This window comes from Microchirus variegatus (assembly GCF_963457635.1).
Source record: "Microchirus variegatus genome assembly, chromosome: 14".
Lineage (NCBI taxonomy): Eukaryota > Metazoa > Chordata > Actinopteri > Pleuronectiformes > Soleidae > Microchirus > Microchirus variegatus.
In genome coordinates, this window is record NC_139815.1 from 9,630,230 (window position 1) to 9,652,079 (window position 21,850).

A 21,850-nucleotide genomic window follows, 5' to 3' on the forward strand; every position below is an offset into this window, starting at 1 on the left:
GCCAATGTGCACTAATTTTTATTTTAAATTATTAATTTTAACTAACAGTCATTAATAATGAAGTATAGCAATTTAAATGCACAGTAGGTACTTTCTTCCACTAGGGGTCTCTCTTGAGCTTTGGCTCACTTCCTGATTAAGGTCGTAGTCACACCTAATAGTCCGCTAGACTCGGTGCTATTGGAGTTTGCAACATTCAGGCGGTCCGAGTTTGATTTCGCTCTTTCGCACACTAGCCGCCAGCTAGTGAAAAGAACCAAACTTTTCAAATAACGTATTCCCCTCCTTGCCTGAGGCGGCGCTGTATCAAGAATTACTGAAGGAGAAGACGAGACAAGAACGAACAAGACAACCCGCTCACCTGTTGGTTAATGCCATCTCTACCAGCTATTGTTCTACACGTGCGTACATTTTGGTTGTCTTTAACCACAATGCCCTGCATTGTAGTCCGCTTCCTGTAGTTGATATGAACAGCAGGTCCATGGCTTATTTGTAGCATGTATCACAAAAAAACACATCCTCTACCAGTTTCAAAGTAAAAGCACTGAAGCGTTTGTGTTCCCTGTTCTTTTTCTATGTCAACAAAGCTTTTATTGTGAAATATCTGGAGGACCAGCAGATGCACTGCTTCATACTGAAGAGTACAGAGCAGTATTTAGAGCATTTAAAGATGATAATTTATGTAGATTTTCATTACAAAACCCCACAAACATGGTGTTGGAAACATTTTTGGTTAATCTACGCAAGTACACAACTCAATATGTAACATTAGTCTTTTAAAAAGCATCTTAAAGCCCATTTTTACTCTTTGGCTTTTGACCCAGTATGAGACATTGGTTTTTATGACCTGTTTATTTGTGTTTTTATATTTTCTACAGTGTTTTATTGCTTTATTGTATGTTTTATTGTTTGTTCTTAGGTCTATTAGGTCACACGTTTGTATGTTTTATTTATTTATCTCTGATGTACAGCACTTTGTTTCAGCTGATGTTTTTAAAGTGCTTTTATAAATAAAGTTGGATTGGATTGCCTTTTTTTAAATAGGTCAGTGCAGAAATGTGACATCATAGCTTTAAACTAAGAATCAACAGTTTTATGCAACATTGACTCAAATCACCAAAGCAGTTCTTTTCTCGTCTACTTTGAGAACCTCAAATCCCTGCATCCCTGCAAATTTGCAGGACCCTGTACATATGGAGAGTGATGCAGAGGATAAAACCCAGAGACAGGTGAGTTTCCTCCTGCTGATGAGTGGATCGATGAAGGTTCACACACCCTCTTAACCAGCCAGGGCTACAAGGCTTCTGACGCAGCTTATTACACAGAGGAGCAGTGGTGCTCTGGCCTGCGGGCCATGGATCAGTGCAACCGAGTGTGTGTGTGAGTGTTTGTGTGTTTGGTGAAGCAGCAGTCAGTATAGGTGCATGTTGCAACAAAATATGGATGCTTTTAATTCTTTAATAAAAACAACAATCACAATAAAAGTTCATTAAAGGCAAGAAAGACTTACCTTTGAGTTCTGGACCTCCACTGTCAGGTTTTGTGGAGGAGCACTGGGCACTGTGAAGCAGAAAAAAACAGTCTATTTGCTGTTGAGATGGAACTACAAGTGATTTATTACCTAATCTGGGATTTCTTTCAGGTGAGACTCCACATGGAACAATTCATTTATGACAAAAAGTGTAAATTGAATCAATTCTTAATAATCGATTTTTGATGTTTCAAGAGAAAAAAAAGCTTCCTTAATTAAGCGTCTACATTCAGTGTCTTATGTCACGTGAATACGTTGTATTTTGGACTTTTGGTAAGAAACAGGACGAGTAAGATGGTGCATTGAAATGACAATTATTGGTTGCAATGTTTTTAGATGAAGGAACACATATTCACCATTAACTAGGTGCTTACTAACACATATAAATCACATACTATCCCCTTATTAGTAATCATTAAGCACGTATTAACACCTTATTCTCCATAACCTTATTCTACCTCTATTACTAGTTAATGGTGAATGTGTTCCCTAATCTAAAGCGTTACCATGTTTTTAAATGGTTCATAATCAGGACTGTGAACCACATCAGATCCTATTCCATGTTGGTGGAAAAGGGGCTGGTGATAGATTGTCTCTATTGTAATAACCAACTGACCATCAGACAGGGTGCGAACGACGATGTCTTCAGTGGAGACACCTGGACCATGTTGGTTGTTGGCGACCACGCGGAAACTGTACTCTGTGTTCTTCTTCAGCCCCGTCATGGTGTACGACTGACCATCAGTGTCAATGTCCTGAAAGACAGGGTGGGCATACAGGTTAGCTTCTGGAACATATTGAACACAATTATGTGAATAGAAACATTCATCTGATTGTTAAAATAAGAAGAAAATAACGTCAAACTTCTATGAATAATTGGAGGCAAAAACGTGAAGGCATCTCTGATTAATGAAGGAACACAACAATCCAAGCGTGTCATTTTAGTATCTACGTTAATACTGCAAGAAACGAGCTGTTTATAAGAAGTTGTGATAGATTTGCAAAGCAATTCCTCATAAATGTGATGCCTTCTTCCATGGTTTCATTATACTAACAGTTCTGCTTGTGGTTCCATGTAAAAAATTTAATTTTCAACCAAGACTCAAATTAGATTTGATGTGATTAGCACTTTTTGGTTAACAAATTGGGCACAGTGGCACTTGCCCAATTATTTCAAGCCAATTTGCATTCCTCTCTTTGCACGTGATATTTGAAGTAAAAAAAAGAAAGAAGCGATTTTTGTTCTTTTTTAATCTTATCTTTCTTCCAGAGCGGTAAAAGTACAGAGAGCCTCAGAACACATCACCCTTGAAGAGGCATCATACGCTGTTGCTGACTTCCGCCTGTCCCTTAATATTTCATATCCTGTCGGCGCTAACTTCATCTCTGCTGTGTCCTCCTTCTCCTTTACCTTTTTCTTTCTTCTTTTCGTTTCTCTCATCTTCTCTGAAACGTTTCACCTCATCTCTGGCTCTCCTCTCTTGGGAGCTGCAGCGTCATTACTCAGAGAGTTGGCTGACGTTTCAATCCATTATCATATTAAAGGCTTTTTAATGCCTCACTGGCTAGCACAACGCTACTGCTGGGGCTGACTCGATATCCGAGCAGCGTGATTTCGCTCTCGTGACAGAGTTAGAGCAGCAGAAAAGAACAGGCTGAATTATGTCTGCTTTCTTCCACAATAATACATGTTTTTGATTGAGATGCATGTTTGGTTGTCAAAGTTTTGTTGCAAGCAGACGAGGAAACTCCAGACCTCACAATTTATATTGGACTATAATAAAGCCTGAAAATAAATCAAGCATCACAGAGACGGTCCTTTTTCGTCTTTTAAAAGCAGTAAATTCAGTTGTCGGAGAACAACTAAAGCGTCATGCTGCTGTCCAACTCTTACATTTATTTCCACAGAATTAAATAACGTGTCACTGTCAATGAAAAGGAGGCAAAGCACAGAAAGAAATACTGTAATACAAGAAATGTATTTTCTGGCTGCATCCATATTGTATTGTATTGCTTTTTGATTTCAGACAAACTGACACTAAATCCTGTTTATGTGTGTGTACATAATATGTACACACACATAAACAGGATTTAGTGTAATATATACATATACATACATACATACATATATATATATATACATATACACACATACATATATATATATATACATATACACACATATATATACATACATATACACACATATATATACATACGTATACGTATATACATATATGTGTATACATACATATATAAACAGATGATTGAAGCTTAATGACTTAATGAGTAAGACATTATATAACTATAAATAAACATATGCACACATACATATATACATATATGTACACATACATACAAAAAACATATATATATATATACATACATAAATTCATATATATACACATATATAAACAGATGATTGAAGCTTAATGACTTGCAGTAAGACATTCTACACCGTACCTGTTCGCTGTATATACACATATATATTATAAAAATAAAATATATATATATGTATATAAACATATACATACACATACACATATATATATACAAACAGATGATTGAAGCTTAATGACTTGCAGTAAGACATTCTACACCGTACCTGTTCGCTGTCAAAGCTTTTGTCCGTGTAGTACACCTTGTAGGTGAGCATTTCTCCATTGCCAGTGAGAGGTTTTTCCCAGGTCAGAGAGACAGACGTTGGTGCGTTCGACACAGCCTGCAGGTTAGGAGCAGGGCCGGGCACTTGGACTGCAGAGAAGAAATGGGAAAAAAAAAAAATCATGTCATACCCAAAAAAACGATGACAACTTCAAAGGCAAATTTCACAACACTTGTTGCCACTCTCTGGAGATCAGACTGTACTCTCAGTCTCCTCTGGTGCAGGAGGCCAGTCACATTGATGTTCTCATGTTTCACATGACACAAAAACAAACACCTCAATGTGCCTCTTACATTTCATCTCCATTTTTTTCTGGCGAAATCATTTTCTGAGTATATTATTTTAAAAAAGAAAAGAAAAGAAAAGGCACAAATGGATAGAGACAGACACACAGTTGACTGAACAATGGATCGTTTTCAGATTGAAATTGCAATGTAAAACAATGCAATTAGCAAATCGCAAAGGCTGCAATTTAATAGTTCCATTAATTATAGTTCTACTCGTTTAAAAGATATTTCTGCCTTTATTAGAACAGAGAAGCATGAAATGGAGAGACAGATCGGGGGTTAACACGCAGCAAAGGAGCGTCGGCTTGTGAGCTGTACGCCGCCTCCTCTACATTTGATGCCAATTATAATAAATAAACTAGTGTTGTTAACATTAATGCGTTAAAGGCGCCATATGTAAGAATGTGGTCAAAAACGGTTACTACGCTCAAATTCAAAATACCGAGGTCTTTTAGGTTTTGTTTTCTCCGCCATTGTAGCTCAGACGTAACTGGAAACCCATGGTTGCTCGGCAGCTGAGACTCTACTGACTGCAATGATTGGTAGACGGTGGTAGATTTCAAAAGATAAACGTGATTTGCGATTTGCAAAATATTTTTTTTGTCGAATATTTTGGCTGTACTGTTGTTGTTGATTCTACATTCATTCATTCCATGATTTTATATAAATAAATCTGTGATAAGCTTCAGGTTTATTTTCGTGATTAATAACACAAAATTGTGTGATTGATATATATTTTTTTTTTAAATCCATTGACAGCCCAAAAAAAACACATACATGTCCTCATCTTCACATTAAAGAGGTAAGTTGACATTTTGATGTAATTGTGTGAGCTAATGTTACACATGGTTTAACTGAAGATTAACTTAAATAGTTATATTATCAACTCAAAATCACAATATTTGTCAGAAAAAAATCACAGTCACCATCACTGTCAGTCAGCATATGGACAGTGGCAACTCACATTTCTTGTCTGTCCTGTGGTACACATCACTTCAAATGAAACAGTGAGGTTAAAGTGCTGGCTCCCACACACACATATATACAGCACATATGTGGTGAACCTCGGCTGCAGGTGTCCCTGACAAAATAGAGACGGTCCCCGTTTGTCAGGTGCATGTGCACGTGCGTGTGTGCACAGATGTTGGTGGTGTGCATTCCTGAGCTCAGCCGGTCTCTGAGGAGCAGCATTGTGTGTACATGCCCAACACTGCAGATGCAGGTCAACAGTTTAAGCTCCAATTCATAGCATAACAGTACAGTAGACGTGTACACACATGACAAAGATGTACTGCACACGGAAAACCCACCCTCGGTGCTATCCTCATGGGTAGCCACGCTCTTGCTGGCAGGCATTAAACGTGTAGTGTGGTTATTTTAAGTGTGTGTGTGTGTGTGTGTTTGCTCTTTCCCCCTTCAACCAAGGACACAGGTAGAGGAAACCAGTGGCTGCCCTAGAAAGTGACAGTGACGGAGCTGTAGCGGAGTCGTGAGGTGAGGGACATCCACCCCGACTGTGTTGGGAAATCCCCCTTCACAGCAGTTTCAAATGTAGGTGAAGTGAGGGATCTGGAGGAGCTCGCATCGCACACATGGACGAAATAAGAGAGAGAGAGAGAGAACAAAAGAGGAGAAGGGAAGTGCTTCTCCTCTCCGGAAGTCCTACGAGTCCACCAGTCAAACTTTAAACTGAGCTTGTGCATAACATCGTTTGTACAGAACAGATCAAGGAATTACTGTAGGGAAAAAAGTCTAATTTCAATCATCCTATGATAGCACACACACACACACACACACACACACACACACACACACACTCACAGAGGACTCAGAGTACATGTTGGAGGGTAAACAAGAAGAGGCTTATAACAAGAAAATGCTGCCTCTCTCTGGTGTGCTGTTGGGTGGTCTGCCTTGACACACATCAGTAAAGAGGCTTCTGTGTGTGTGTGTGTGTGTGTGGGTCTCTGTTTGAAGTGAGCTTTATGCTGCACACGAGTGAATATTTGTTTGGGTGAATGTTCAGTATTTGCACGTGTGTGTACGCTCCATTCCGAAGCGCGTCCTGTTTGCCTCAGCGTGCCAGTGTGAGCGGTTGTCCAACAAACTCGTGTTGTTTAGCGTTTGCCTTTTATGTTTGTGTGTCCTGTTGAATGTGTACATATACACATATGTGTGTGTGTGTCTTTACCTTCAGCCTGGGTGGCCACTTTGAGCGCTGCAGAACTCTCTCCTTGGCCGTTGGCGTTGTGCGCCACGACCCTGAAGCGGTACTTGGTGTCTGGCATGAGATTCTGGATGGTGACCTGCATCTCTCCTGGACGGCTGGTATTCACCACACGTTCCCTGATGTGAACAGTATGTCAATATTACTCACTCTCCTGCCAATCAACATATCAGAGTGTATAAACTCTTTATACAAAATGCCAAAGTAATGAATAAGTTATTTGACGCGATATAAACGTGAGACGCGAGTATTACACGAGAACAAAATGGCAGCAGCAATTTCCAGGACATTTTTGCTAGATTTTGAGCACCACTTAATGTGACAGTTCAGTAATAACATGCTAATAGTGTGGTAATGGATACTACTGCTAATGTATTAGCAAGTTACAGTATTCCAAAAGGTAAATGTCTAAATATTTTTTTTCTTGATGGGCCACTCAACCTACAAAATGACTGCGCCCCCTTGTTGTTCAGATCTAGTGCTGGGCGCTAACGGCGTCAACGTTAACACATGACACGTTTCCATGACAACTGACCGGAAAAAGACGCAAGTGCCGTTATGTTTACGTGACTCCAGATTGTTAAAACGAGTCTCTAAAGTAACTAAACTTTAAAAACAGAGGCACACATACGCAGTACACAGGTACGCTGGTTATTTGTAGCGCTGCTCTTTTTCGTTTAATAAACACACCGCTCCAGTTCAACTGTAGGCGCGGTAATGGCGCTAAGGGAGCTAATGCAGCTAACGGAGCTAACTGGTAAACGTTGCCTGGACTCCGGGGTCACGGCACGTAAACATGACGTCACATGCGTCTTTTTCCGGTCAGTCGTCATGTAAACGCGTTAACCTAGTCTCCAGCACTAATTATATCATATTATTATCTTGAGAATGAAGACTAGGAATCACCTCAACAATATAATAATTTGCATTTCTTTAATTCTGAAACATCATGTCATTTCGAGGGTATGGCACTGATCAACATAATCATATATATATATTACTTTAGAAATAACAATAATATCTCCTTATCACAACACTACTATTAACTTAGTATTACCGTTCTGAAATATAAAGATACAGTAATATAAGCACCATAATACCAACATATTACTTCACTATTACCTACTGAAATGCTAATTGAATTACCTTTTTACCATACTATTAGTATGTAATCATATGTATTATAAAGTACTACCGATTTTTGGACCAGGTTTTATTTGGTTTGAGACAAAAAAGCAGAGTATTTCTATGTCTATATTTGTATTAAACAAACACAAAGTAAAACACCGGTGTTTTGAGACCAATCCTGCGACTTGCTCAGAGATATTGTAGTCGTGGAAAATCCTCTCCGCCTTTTTGAATCCTTCTTCTATTCAGTAAATCCTCCACAGGAGAAGCTCAGTGGAATTTCAAAGAAAATGAATGTTTTTGAACTGCAGGTTTGTGTACACTTCAATGTTTAAAAGATAATCCTTTAGGGAGTTTGTTTTCTAATTAATGAACACTTACTGCTATGATGAGTGCTTTAGCTGCTTTAATTACATATTTGTCAGAGTGGCCTGAGACTCCTGCACATGAATATAAAATATGTATATTATACATCGCTGATGACTGCTGAAACGTGTGTATTACTACACTCCTGACAGTACTTGTAGAGTACAGTGTGAGTACTACCTGCTAATGCCTTCCTGGCTGTAGAAAACCGAGTAGGTTAACTCGTCTCCATGTGGTTCCGCTGGTTGACGCCAGGTCAGTTTGATGAAGCGAGTGGAAACCAGCGAAGCCACGACGTCCCGAGGGGCCGAGGGAGTGGGCCCTGCTGGAGCGGCTATACCTCCGGAGCCTGGCGTTACATGGTCAGTAGTGTTAGGAGTCAGTGAAGGGGGAGGGAAAGAGGGCAGGGCTACATCTTTGGGTTGGGGAGGAGGTAGGAGGAAGGGATGGTGGGTGGGGGGGAGATGGGGAGGGACAGGAGACAGCAACAGCATTGGGAGTGGGGGGTGGTGGGGATACATTGGGCAGCAGCATCCCGGGAGGAACGGGTCGAGGAGGAGGTAAGGAATGGAAATGGAAATGATAGTGAAACGAAAGAAGGAAGGAAACAAAAAGAAAAAACAAAATAACAACAACGTAACAAAAAAAAGACTTTCGGCGTGACACGAAATAAAACACTCCTACTACACTCACAAGGCTCACAATTAAAAAGCACAATACAAGGGGTACTACACATGCAAGTCTACACATAGCTTTCTAATGTAAGAGCAGAATATTGTGTCATACATTCAGAGGCTGCTTTTTGGTAGCACTTAATAATACGTACACACTATTAGCAATAGTGAAGCATTAATACAAATTTAAATCATCATTCATAACGCATGAATACTCATAAGTATGTTTGACCACAACAGCCTTCACTCCCGACTGTGACAAGCCCAGTGATCCAGATGGATCCTGGCATTTACATAGACTTTTTACTTTTATTTTTTGTAATTGTGGATTGTATGTTCTGGGTAACATCTACTGCATGTCTGTCCGTCCAGGGAATTCCTCAACTGTGGTTCTCCCTACACTCTTAGAAATAAGGGTTCCAAAAGGGTCCTTTCCATTTGTTTTACCGGAGAACGGGTTTTTCAAGGGTTCTTGGTAACACTAATGGTTCCAGTAAGAACCATTTTGATCCAGAGAATCCATTAAAACCCCTTTCCTGAATAAAGGGCTTTAAAAGGGCTCTTGGTACCTTTATAAAAAGGTTCTACCTGGAGCCAAAAAGTGTTCTCCTATGAGGACAAGCCGAAGAACCTTATGTGGTTCTACTTAGCACATTTATTTCTAAGAGTGTAAGGTTTCTACCTTTTTATCCCTGTTATAAAGGTTTTTTTCCCTGGTAGTTTTTCTTTACCCTGGTCGAGGGTCTAAGGACAGAGGATGTTACCAACCCTGTGAAGTCCCGTGACACAAACTGTGATTTGTAAACTGGGGGCTACACTCTCAGAAATAAAAGTGCTAAGTTGAACCACAAGTTCTTTGGCTTGTCCTCATAGGAGAACCCTTTTTGGTTCCAGGTAGAACCTTTTATAACGTTTCCACCTGGAACCCTTAGTGTCGCCAAGAACCATTTTAAAACCCTTTATTCAGCAAAGGGGTTTTAAAGGGTTCTCTGGATCAAAATGGTTCTCACTGGAACCATTAGTGTTACAAAGTACCCTCAGAAGCAAATGGTTCCATGTAGAACCTTAACCCTTTTGGAACCCTTATTTCTAAGAGTGTTTAAAAATAAAATTTGATTGATTGATTGATATTTATTATAAAGTGATACCCTGATTTGGTATTTTGCCAATCGTCTACTACTGCAAACGATTGGTTTGTGTTTTTATTACATTTTTATTCACTAAAATTGGCGAGCATTAGATGTCACACACTGATAAAGACTGTTTTGACAGAGACAAAGCCACCCTCTCTACCTCTCCTCTGATACACACAAAAAAACATCTATGTTTTCATGAAATAGTTTGATTTCAGACAGTTTAATAACTAAGGACTGAACCCAACCTCGCCAAAACCCTGATTCTGGTGTCTCTCAAACAACATGTCAGGTGATGTTTTTAAAAAAATCTCTGCTGTCAATTTCCACAGCCTAACCACAGAAATGTTTGTGATTTAATTTGGTGTTTTTCTCTCTCTCTCTCATTCTGGAAGGAACAATCTGCGGTCAGACTCAGCGAGATCTGCTTTCCATTTGCTTGGCAAGTGGGTAAAACAAAACCATGAGGAACAAAAAAAAAAACAACGTCAGTCTGCATGACATTTCCATTTGTTTGCAGGTCAGGGAAATTGACTGGAAGGCAAAACTAAAATACAAAAACGAAGCTAGCGTGGAGTGCAAACAGTGCATTATTAATACAGAAACCGAGAAGAAATGCACCCGCTGGCATATTTGTCTGTCACGGCATGTGGACTACCCACTAATTTGGCTTTCAATACTTGTTTACATTTCAAGTTTCAGTTCACTGACTTGATTGTGATCACAGTGATATGAAGAATGTGCTGACAGATCCAAAGAATGACATGTCTGAACACACATCAACAAACACATAGACAGAATAAACCTATAGAATATATATGGATCTGACCTTCTGCATCTGCACAGACTTCTGAAAGGCTTTAACTCATTTCTATGGAGGTGCTGTACTTGTTTTTGTAGACAGGATGTAACGAATGGATACGAACCATACTACGACGACAACAACAACAATCTGATGATTTAGGGGAGACTTCATAACCTTTTTACAAGATACACTACTGTTCAAAAGTTTGGGGTCACTCCTTGTCCTTATTTTTAAAAGAAAAAGCACTTTTTCAATGAATATAACATTCAATTAATCAGAAATAGACTCTATACATTGTTAATGTGGTAAACGACTATTCTAGCTGCAAACGTCTGGTTTTTAATGGAATATGTACATTGGTGTATAGAGGCCCATTTCCAGTGTTCTAATGGTACATTGTGTTTGCTAATTGTGTTAGAAGACTATTGGATGAATAGAAAACCCTTGAAAACCCTTGTGCAATGATGTTAGCACAGCTGAAAACAGTTTCTTTGACCAAAGTAAAGTCATTATTTCTAATCTCGTCAATATCTTGACTACATTTTCTCTTCATTTTGCAACTTTGATGAATAAAAGTGTGACTTTTGATGGAAAACACAACAAAAATTGTATAGGTGACTCCAAACCTTTGATTGGTAGTGTACATCGAGCCACTACACAGAAATAAGGGTTCCAAAAGGGTCCTTCTACAAGGGCTGAGGTTCTACCTGGAACCATTAAATGGTTTTTCAGAAGCAAATTTTGCTTCTGAAAAACCCTTTCCCAAAGTAAGGGTTTTTGAAGGGTTCTTGGTAACACTAATGGTTCCAGTAAGAACCATTTTGATCCAGAGAACCCATTAAAAGCCCTTTCCCGATTAAAGGGTTTTAAAAGGGTTCTTGGTGGAACCCTCCAATAGGGTTCCATGTAGAACCTTTATAAAAATGTTCTACCTGGAGCCAAAAAGGGTTCTCCTATGAGGACAAGCCAAAGAACCTTATTATATGGTTCTACTTTGCACTTTTATTTTCAAGAGTGTACACTCACTGCAGCCAAAATCTGTAGCTCCCTTGTTATCTTCAACCAACGACACAATGAATCATGGGACAGCTTGAACCCAGAGGGAACCACCCATTGGATCGCGTGGAGCTCAAAAATGGAATGACACATTTGTCAGCCGTGTGTGAAGGAGCCTCTTACTCATGCTGCTGTGACAAGATTGATCTCTCAGTGAAGCCTCTGAAGAAGCCCAGAATTGAGACACAGTTTTTGTATTAAGCCCCATCTTTCCTAAAAAATGAAGATACCTGCTCAGACAGATGAAGGAAGTAAAAATGACTCGTGTTTCCTCGTCTGTCGTCTAGTCTGTAAATCTCATGATAATTAAGCACGTCAATAACCTCTGCTGAAAGCTACTGTTTCATTTCAAATCCCGTCGGCTGGACCGGAGCCAGCAACTATGAGAAACACATCGTTGTCCTAATTCTTTCTGAGTACAGAGTAAATTACCACATGCTGAATGATGATCCTCGTTTATACAACTCCACAGAGAAGAAGAAGAAAAACAACACAGTGGAGTCTCACGTACACTGGCGATCAACAATCAGGTAATAACCGGGGCTCATGGGAAAAACAAAACCTTAAGCCTGTTTGTCGATAAGGAAGCACATCCTCCATGACTAAACTGTGGAACACACAAGGCAACACAATGCAAGGAACATGGGGGGAATCAATGTTGTACGACAACACAGTAATTACTGGAACAAATGATTATTCACCACGGCAATGGAGATAAAGGTCCCTTCATAGTAAATCCTTAAAAACGTACATTATCTTACAAAAGTACTAAGACTTTAAATATAATAATGGAGCAGAAGAGACAAGGGGATACAAAACTTCTTTAGGTTGGATTATGCAAACCGAAAACCCCGGCTAACCAACTATATCTGTTAAACGTCCCAAATTATATCCTATTTCTCCACATTAAACGAGTTCCCTGGTGTCTAAATGAACGAATAAGTAAAACTAAACTTAAGGGACAGGAAATGACATCAGCCACAGAGGCTACTGGGCGCTAACAGCAGTTATCATTTGGAAAAGTGATCATTTGCAGGCTCTAGCAGGCACATTGCCGTCATATATAACATGTATCCACTGGACAGATAAATCCTCTGAGGCTGGAAATTTGTGTAGAACTCTGTGCTGCACTGTGGAGCCAAGAATAGAACTTTTCACAGACTTCCGGTTTTCGGATGCCGTTGCCCTCGCCAGCACTCTCTGTGTGTTATTTGCGGACAAAGCGGAGCTCCACAACACAACAATTCCAGGAATTTAGCATCTTGTGACGTACCAGTGAGCGAGGAAGTCAACATCGTGTGTTACTTAGACTGAGGAGGGTCATCTTTTTTCCACACTCACCAACTGGTAGGGCCTCCAGAGTCCTTAAAATGATTAAAAATTAGATTTTGCATAATATGGGACCTTTAAAACTAAAATAAAAAGGTATCTGGTCATGGTTGTAGGCATGGGAATTGGTATTGGTCCAAAAATCTTATCTATCACATGCTTCACACAAGCATTTTAGCTGAGTCATGTTTGTTACACAGTTGTAGAATTCTGTCTTTGAAATGACTCTGCACAGATGTGTTGTTAACAACACTTCATAGTCCACAAATGGTCTAAAATGACTGTATCCGACTTATATCGGTATGGGTAGATGTGCTATATATCAGTATAGGACACAGAAAAGTGGTATTATCCCATGTGCAACAGTGCACATGCATTGTAGCTCTTACAGTATGTACAGTAGATATAAGCAAGGCCTAGATTCAAATAAGAATAATAAAGTAGGGTAATGCAAATGGACAAAATACATTTGAGTGACCTCTAATGGTCTGTTGCTGAATATAAAAACAGAGATAATTGAAACAGACTGGAATAGAGTGATTTTCTTTCTACAGCTTTATCAAATAATTTACTTAACTATTCATCAGCAGATAAAAACCATTAAAACACTGATGGAGTGTAAAAAAAAGACACAAAGATAAGATAGAATCTAAAGGGAATCAGTTATTGCCACTTTAAAATTAAGCTTACACAATAGTGCTGGAGGCAAAAGTCAGCAAAAAAATGATTTTACGAAGCAGATCTGAATAAATGAGTTCATTTCTTGATATAACAGAGTGGGCATAGTGATTGCACCATTTTGTAGGATTAAAAACTATAGGAAGGTTTAATTGCCTATCACAGTAACCAGAAGGGCCAAACCTTACAGACTTATGTTGTGCTCCAGCTCATGAATAAAGTCTTTAGCATCACTTATCATCATTCATCCAACGTTGAGAAACAGATTATTCAGCAACATCTGAATCAATGCAAAAATTGGCAAAGTGTACCTACAGCTGTATTGTTTTAAAAAAACACTTTATATTAAGGAAAAACATATTCACCATGAACTAGGCGCTTTCTAACATGCATATAAGTAGCATACTAGCCCTAAATATTAACCACGTATTAACACCTTATTTAATTCATGTTGTAATAAGGTTATGCAGAACAAGGTGTTAATACGTGCTTAATATTTACTAATAAAGGGTGAGTATGCTACTTAAATATGTAAGTAAGCACCTTGATCTAAAGTGCTAATTAAACTTTTTTTTTTTAGCACAGCCCCATATACATATATATACACTACCGTTCAAAAGTTTGGGGTCACTTAGAAATGTCCTTATTTTTAAAGAAAACATTTTTTTTTTCATTAAAAATTAAAACTTTTTTTTCATTGAATATAACTTTAAATGAACCACAAATACGGTCTGTACATTATTAATGTGGTAAATGACTATTCTAGCTGCAAACATCTGTTTTTTTAATGGAATATGTACATAGGTGTATAGAGGCCCATTTCCAGTGTTCTAATGGTACATTGTGTTTGCTAATCACGTTAGAAGGCTATTGGATGATTAGAAAACCTTGTGCAATGATGTTAGCACAGCTGAAAACAGTTTTGCTGGTTCTTTGACCAAAGCAAAGTCATTATTTCTAATCTTGGCAATGTCTTGGCTATATTTTCTCTTCATTGTACAACACTTTTGATAAATAAAAGTGTGACTTTTAATGGAAAACACCCAAAATTTTTATAGGTAACCCCAAACTTTTGAACGCTAGTGTATATATACATTTGAAAAGAAAACTCAATTTTTGTCGCGACAGAAATATTACAGCTGTGGTATGGAAATCATTCCAGGGCAGTGAGAAAAAAAGTCAACTGACGCTGCTCCACAGACAAAGGCTTCTCAGAGGTCAGAGGGGGTTAGTTAAAATGGTGCTGGGAACAGGGCACTCTGTCTCACTGACATTTCATACCCTTGCCCACTGTGGATCACACAATAAAGGAACTGAGATAAGAGGTTGGATTTGTCTTTGGAAGCAAAAAGCAATACCAAGCTTTGGGGGGAAAAAATAAATACATATAACCCTGAAATCCAGGTCAGATCTGACCACACAGCTGAGCCTGCTTAGAAGCACATTGTGGACTAAAGCAAAGGAATGGATGTAATGTTCACACACCTCGTCAGCTGCAGGTAATTGACATGCCGGGCAGCTTTCGCTTTTCGCTTCTGACAATCTGTCTTGTACACGCACGCCTCGGACTGTTACAGTAAGGAGGTGTCAGCCTCCCACTACCACTGCCAAGCTCTATTCATAGCTGATTAATAGTGCCATTAGTCTCTGCGCCAGAGGTAATGAATGTCTGGCATTAAGGCTTAACGAGGAAGGTTACTCTAGATCTGCATAATAAATCTGTGAAACTGATACACAGCAGAACAGTTGGGACAACCAAACACACACCAAAGAATGCATCTTAATATTCAAGTGAAGTAAAAGCGCTCTCAAATTCAAATAATTGGGAGTACAGTGTTAAACTTTGGAATAAAGCCTCCCGACTTTAATCTTTTATCTTGCGTCGTCAACTCCATAATCCGTATTCCCGTTTGAGCACAACTGTAACATTACACCAAGAAGTTTTCCTCATCATCTGCTCTGAGTCCACAGATAAGCGCGCCGACCTCACAGGCTCAGACTACGCAATTCCCACAAAGACGGCGTAAATCTCCCGATTACACGTATCTGCCAGAAGCACCCACAGCTCTGTGACGACAGATAGCCTTTTCAGAGAGGATTCAGCAGGCCATGCCAAGCCAGCCTTTCACAAAAAAACGGATTTTCTCAAGGCTAGTTTCCATGTCTAATGTGGTTCGTAATGACGGCCGCATGAGAGACAAAATCCTGCACAATGCTAATGGTCCATTACGGAGTCACTAGTACTCATCCGCCACGGAAAAGAAGAATGAACAGAGCAAGTATGAACATTATCCTCGAAAAAAACCCCCACGAAAGAGTGCCTTCAGAAAGAGCAACACAATGAGGAATGATGATTAAAACTCCGTCATGTTTCATATGAACACGCAGTGAAGCAAAAAATCGGACTATAAACTGATCAGAAATGTCGGAATTTGAGTTTGAGGGTGATTACAGAGAAATAACAGAGTCTTCCTGACAAAGATACAAATGTGTGGAGACGTTCTTTAACAAGAATGTGAAGATATAAGAACAGAGCGGGACCAATAAATGGGGAGTGGAGGTGAACCCTCACGTAAAAGGCTTCTATTATAGTTCCATTGACTGGACTGTATATAAAAATGCAATAACTCTGTTTCATGTGTGCAATATATATATATATATTTTTGTATTTAAATTTTTATATTTATTGGCTTTATTATGTTCACTATCATGTGCAATACACTGCCGTTCAAAAGTTTGGGGTCACCTATACATTTTTGTTGTGTTTTCCATTAAAACATCTAGATTACATCATGTCATTCCATTTGCACCACTCTTTATTTTGGCACTTTTTTGATGATCTTCTCCTATATTGTTATTTTTGCATTTGCTATTATTGTAATTTTTGTAATTTTTTGCAATTTTGGAGCAACCTGGAACAAGAATTTCCTTCGGGATTAAGACAGTTCTGTAACACTTTAGAATAGGGAACACATATTCACCATTAACTAACTAATAAGTACTTATATACACTTAAAAATAAGGGTTCCAAAAGGGTCCTTCTACAAAGGCTGAGGTTCTACCTGGAACCATTTTTTTCTGAAAAACCCTTTCCCGAAGAAAGTGTCTTTCAAGGACTCTTCGTAACACTAATGGTTCCAGTAAGAACCATTTTGATCCAGAGAACCCTTTAAAACCCCTTTCCTGAATAAAGGGTTTTAAAAGGGTTCTTTGTAGAACCCTCCAAAAGGGTTCCAGGTGGAATTATTCTACCTGGAGCCAAAAAGGGTTCTCCTATGAGGACAAGCCGAAGAACCATATGGTTCTACTTAACATTTTTATTTCTAAGAGTGTAACCCACAGTTTACAAAACACAGTAATGTCTCACGGGCTTCACAGGGTTGGTAACATCGTCTGTCCTTAGACCCTCGACCAGGGAATGGGAGAATTCCCTTTAGATTCTAATTTAAGGAGTCACCTCAAGTTCTATCTTATCTTATCTTAAAGCTGATTTGACAGGGGGAAGGTAAATGATGAGTGAAAGAAAGGAAGAAAGAAAGAGATAAGACCAGACTGATGACATTTGTGCTCCTTCACATGAACACAAAGGCAACTATAAGTCAGGAGGAGAAGACAAACGCTTCAGGTTTAGACTAAGACGTGAAGAGTGAAATAGTGAGAGTGCCGGGGAGAAAAGGCTGACCAAGCTAGAAGTGGGTTCATTTTCACCTCCTTTTATGACAATAATAAATTACATTTTTAAACAGCGATAGCGCTCGCGCGACAATGAAGGGAAAACCAATTACATCAACAAAAGAAATGTCAGATGTTCATCAATAATGAATAACAATAATACAAAAAACGCTTTGTGGCACAAGGGCAAATAATGAAACGCGTGGTTATTTCAGGGCAGAGACACACCTTGTGGGATTATACCATTTGGATCCAGACATTGTATATAATCCGAGGGGGAAACTGACAGATACAGTATCAGATTGTTGATGGGTGCAGCGTATCAGTGTCTGCACACATTCCATCCTGCTGTGATTATCAGAGACAGAGTCTGGATGAAAGTTCAGCTCCAACCACGTCACACCTTAAACTGACAAGGTTTTTGTCTTCATCGTAATCCAGGGGACAAAAGTCTTTGTTTCTCAAAATAATGCGCCCAAAAAATGTGAGACAGCATCTCCCTTCCTTTATTTATTGTTTTTTTTAGGTCATGTTCTAAAAAGAAAGTCTGAAATTTGGCACATTCCCCTGGAGAGAAATATGATTTCATTAATTAAAAGAAATACATGGAAATATCAAAAATGTATGATTTTTCTCCTCATTAAGTCGTTAGTGTGGGCAAAAAAAAAAAAATCCGCAGCAATTTATAGGCAATGATGATAGTGATGATGAGGCCAGAAGGGACACATCAAAGGCAAATTAGGAGGAATAACTTTGAAAGGTCAGCATTTACATGGTCATGTACAGAATATTGAAATAGCAGGAATTTAAGCTTTTGATTCTACAACCGGCGAATACTATCGCTGCTGCATCCCTGGGCATCATTAAAGTGTGAAAGGTCAACGTTCTGACAACACAAAATTTAAAAACGCCGCTTCTCCACTTGAATAAACACCATCCATAAACTGATATGGAGGAGGATCGGAGTGGGCGCACACATTTACACTGTTTACGTCTCCACGCTCCCCCTAAAGGCTCCCGAGGCAGCAGAGACAAAGTGGGATGCAAAAGGACCCAGCTGATACTTCAGAGGGGCTCCATGGGGGATGCCATGTGGTGATGTACTGAATACTTTAGTAGGAGGGAGGTGTTTGCGCTGCGGTCTCTTCATCAGGTGGTTAAAAAACTTCCTAAAGCCTACACATGCGCTTATTTATCAAAGAGAAAGCCTTGCCTTTGAAACCCTGCAGCGATTCCCTTTTAAATGGGACAGTTTGCTCAATTTTACATTTATCTTTGCTTCCTCGCATCCAAAGTCAAAATTCTCAAACCCCCCGTGGGCTTACATAAACAAGTCCGAGGCATTTGTGTGGCGGTGCGTTTTTGGCTGAGTATGATGGGTATGTCTGCGTTTGCATCAAGTCTCGGCCCTCGGGCAATTTACTTTCTGGTTACTTGGGTTTTGTAAAGACACAATCCCTGCTCTGGATTCTCAAAATAAACACTAAGCACAACGTTTCATGTAAAGCCCAATTTATACTCCTGCGTAAAGTGCTCTACGTCGGTTTCGGAGACCCCTCTACGTCGCCAGAGAGCCTGACAAAATATTTCTTTGTGTCCGTCACGGAGACGGCAAGGGCTGCGATTGGTCCTCAGGACAGGCCGAGATAACGCTGTTCTGTGCCGGCCACAGAGGCGGAGCTGATCACCACCGACAATGTCGCTACCAAACTATAAATACGTCATTTCGCACTGCACACATACGCTGGACATTCGACACACTCACACTCTCTCTCTCTCTCTCACCCTCCGTATAATTAGCCATGTGTATTCTCCGTGATCGTCAGCTGATTGGCTGAAAAAACAACAAAAGCTCTGGAATGTGAGATCGCCACACCCAAACTAGGAGCGATTCACAGCGATAAAACAACCTTAATTCAAACACAAAGTTTATGGTTTTAAGACCCACAATACTGTGATTTGAAGCAGGTAGTGGCTTCTTCAAAACTTCAACTTGTGTAATTTTGAAAAAAACGAAAATCCCTAATTTTGGCAAAAAAAAAAGTTTTCCTGTTTTTCTCGTTTTGCGCTCGGCCGACTTGTTGCCTTTTGGTCCGTGGCGGGTCACATATCTTAACACACACACCACATGTTTAGACTCTAAATGGCTAATTTCTCGCCTCAAATTATCTTAAAACTGCGTTCCGTGACACAGAAAAGTGAGAAACGGCCACTGTTTCAATGTTATTCAGCTGCAACAACAACAACAACAACAGTCTTTCTCTCTCGGACGCCATTGCTCACTGTATCCAGAAGCACAACAACCTTGCATAGCGACCCCTACTGATCGGGCGGGAAATTGCAGTGCGTGTCCGGCACCACGACGGAGAACTATGAAGGCTCGAGGGGGTCTCCGTGGTTACGCAGTTGTAGAAGTAAAATGTGGCCTTAAGGGAATGTCTATTGAGCATCTACTGAGACAAAAAACAAACAGAGGATCCTCGGATCCCAATAAATACATTTGAAAACGATGGCTGTCATTGAACGGGGATTCTTCATCAATAATTAATCAACCACCATCAAAACATATGTCGTCCCATGATCCATGAGCCACTGGTGGGTTTATTTGGGTGTGATGGCTTTGTTCCTCTGAGCACAGAAACATGCACGATCCAGCTGCTCGCTCAGACATGGTATGCAAATTAAACTGTGTGCAACTATAGTATAAAATATAGCCCCCCTCCTCCTTTAGTATCTGCATCATATGCATCATGTGCTCCATATGCTGGATACGCGAGGCCTTGTGGGTTTGCCTCTCACACAGATTGGACGAGCCCTATGATGTTGCTCATCTCCAGAGGATTTCACCCCCGATGCCCACGAATGGAAACATACATACGTAGTTTTTCCTTTCTTTGTGCATTGCCTGCCTTTGTATCCTATTACCTTGGAGGTACACACACACAATTCAACCTTTCTGAGGGATAAGAGCAAGCCTGGAATCGAGTAATTGATTTACAGTGTGTGTGTGTGTGTGTGTGTGTGTGTGTGTGTGTGTGTGTGTGTGTGTGTGTGTGTGTGTGTGTGTGTGTGTGTGTGTGTGTGTGTGTGTGTATGTTTGTGTGTGCACCCTTTCATGAATAAAATGAGTGAACCTGAAACACTAGAAAAAAGGACAGAAAAGGTCAAATAGGATGTTTGCAGAAGCGGGAGCAGCTGCGTCCCCCTCGGGAAACTCGCTATCAAAGAGACCGACTAATCAAACTCTGCCCCAATAAAACAGCCTGCCTGGCTCATACTGACTGAGAAGCGGGTATCACACCCTGTTAGCAGGCAGCAGGGTGCACACAGCCCACTGGGATGTCTCACTACTCTACTTTTAGCTTATGGAAACTGGGAGGCTCAGTGGAGAGGGAGGGGGAAAAAAATCAAAGCTCCGGCTTTGGTGGCGCTGCACACGCACACGGGGTCAGCTGCCTGCAGCGAAGGGAAGGGGTGTGAAGGGAAAGTGATGTTTTTGAGCCATGTGGTACTTCCAGTTACTGCACCCAGAGGACCGTCTGTGTCCAAAACCATCAGATTGACATCCTTGATTAGTGTGTGTTGGGCACGAGTTCACGAGCTGTGTAAAACAAAGTGCCAGGATTGCGCACATACAGTGGGGCCTAAAAAGTGGCGTTGATAACAAGGCTGACCTTCAAAAAAAACACCACCGACAAAAGGTACTGAGGGCTATTTTAATCCAGCTTTTGTCTTTCCTGTGCAGAACAAGAGCAAAACAGTCATCCATAACATTTTGCAGTTAGCACTTTGGGCGACAGAGCATTTATAAACGAAGCCTTTTGCCACGGTTGAGTAAATATAACCCATAGAAAAGTTCAGCCGCCGCTGTGAGAGGCCTCAGCTTGTAAAAACACACACACACACACACACACACTCAGCACCTTCCCCGGGGAGACAGAGCCACAACACAAACACTTAACTTGCCATCAGCGCCTGCACATAACACAAATTTTGGTAGAAGCTGATTTTAGGCCGTCGCAATAAATTCAGGCTGCAATTCCTCTGATCACCTCCCGCCAGTCGCCGGTGGGGAAACACATTCACTAATCACTAATCGCTATCACTAACACGGCACTTACGGAGACAGCAAGATATTTTCTTTGTGTGTATTTCTCCATGTGCACATTTCAGGATTATTATTATTATTGTTATTATTTATCCCCAAATTTGAATTTCAATATGTTTCGCCACGAGGCAGAATTTAGCGGAATATCTTCACATTTGCATACAATTAAAATTCACCATCGAAATGCCTTT

At 40.0% G+C, this 21,850-nt stretch overlaps 1 protein-coding gene across 1 annotated transcript in view; it reads right to left on the reverse strand.

Moving 5' to 3' along the window:
- neo1a (neogenin 1a) overlaps positions 1-21,850 on the reverse strand; it is a gene marked incomplete at its 3' end in the record, with an annotated part of 195,544 nt that overhangs the window by 23,504 nt on the left and 150,190 nt on the right. The window contains exons 8-12 of the mRNA XM_083900502.1: positions 8,385-8,619; positions 6,675-6,829; positions 4,137-4,285; positions 2,148-2,286; positions 1,511-1,560 (exon numbers count right to left, since the gene is read on the reverse strand). Of these exons, the coding sequence (XP_083756628.1) occupies positions 1,511-1,560; positions 2,148-2,286; positions 4,137-4,285; positions 6,675-6,829; positions 8,385-8,619 (728 nt within the window). The remainder of the gene's footprint in view (positions 1-1,510; positions 1,561-2,147; positions 2,287-4,136; positions 4,286-6,674; positions 6,830-8,384; positions 8,620-21,850) is intronic.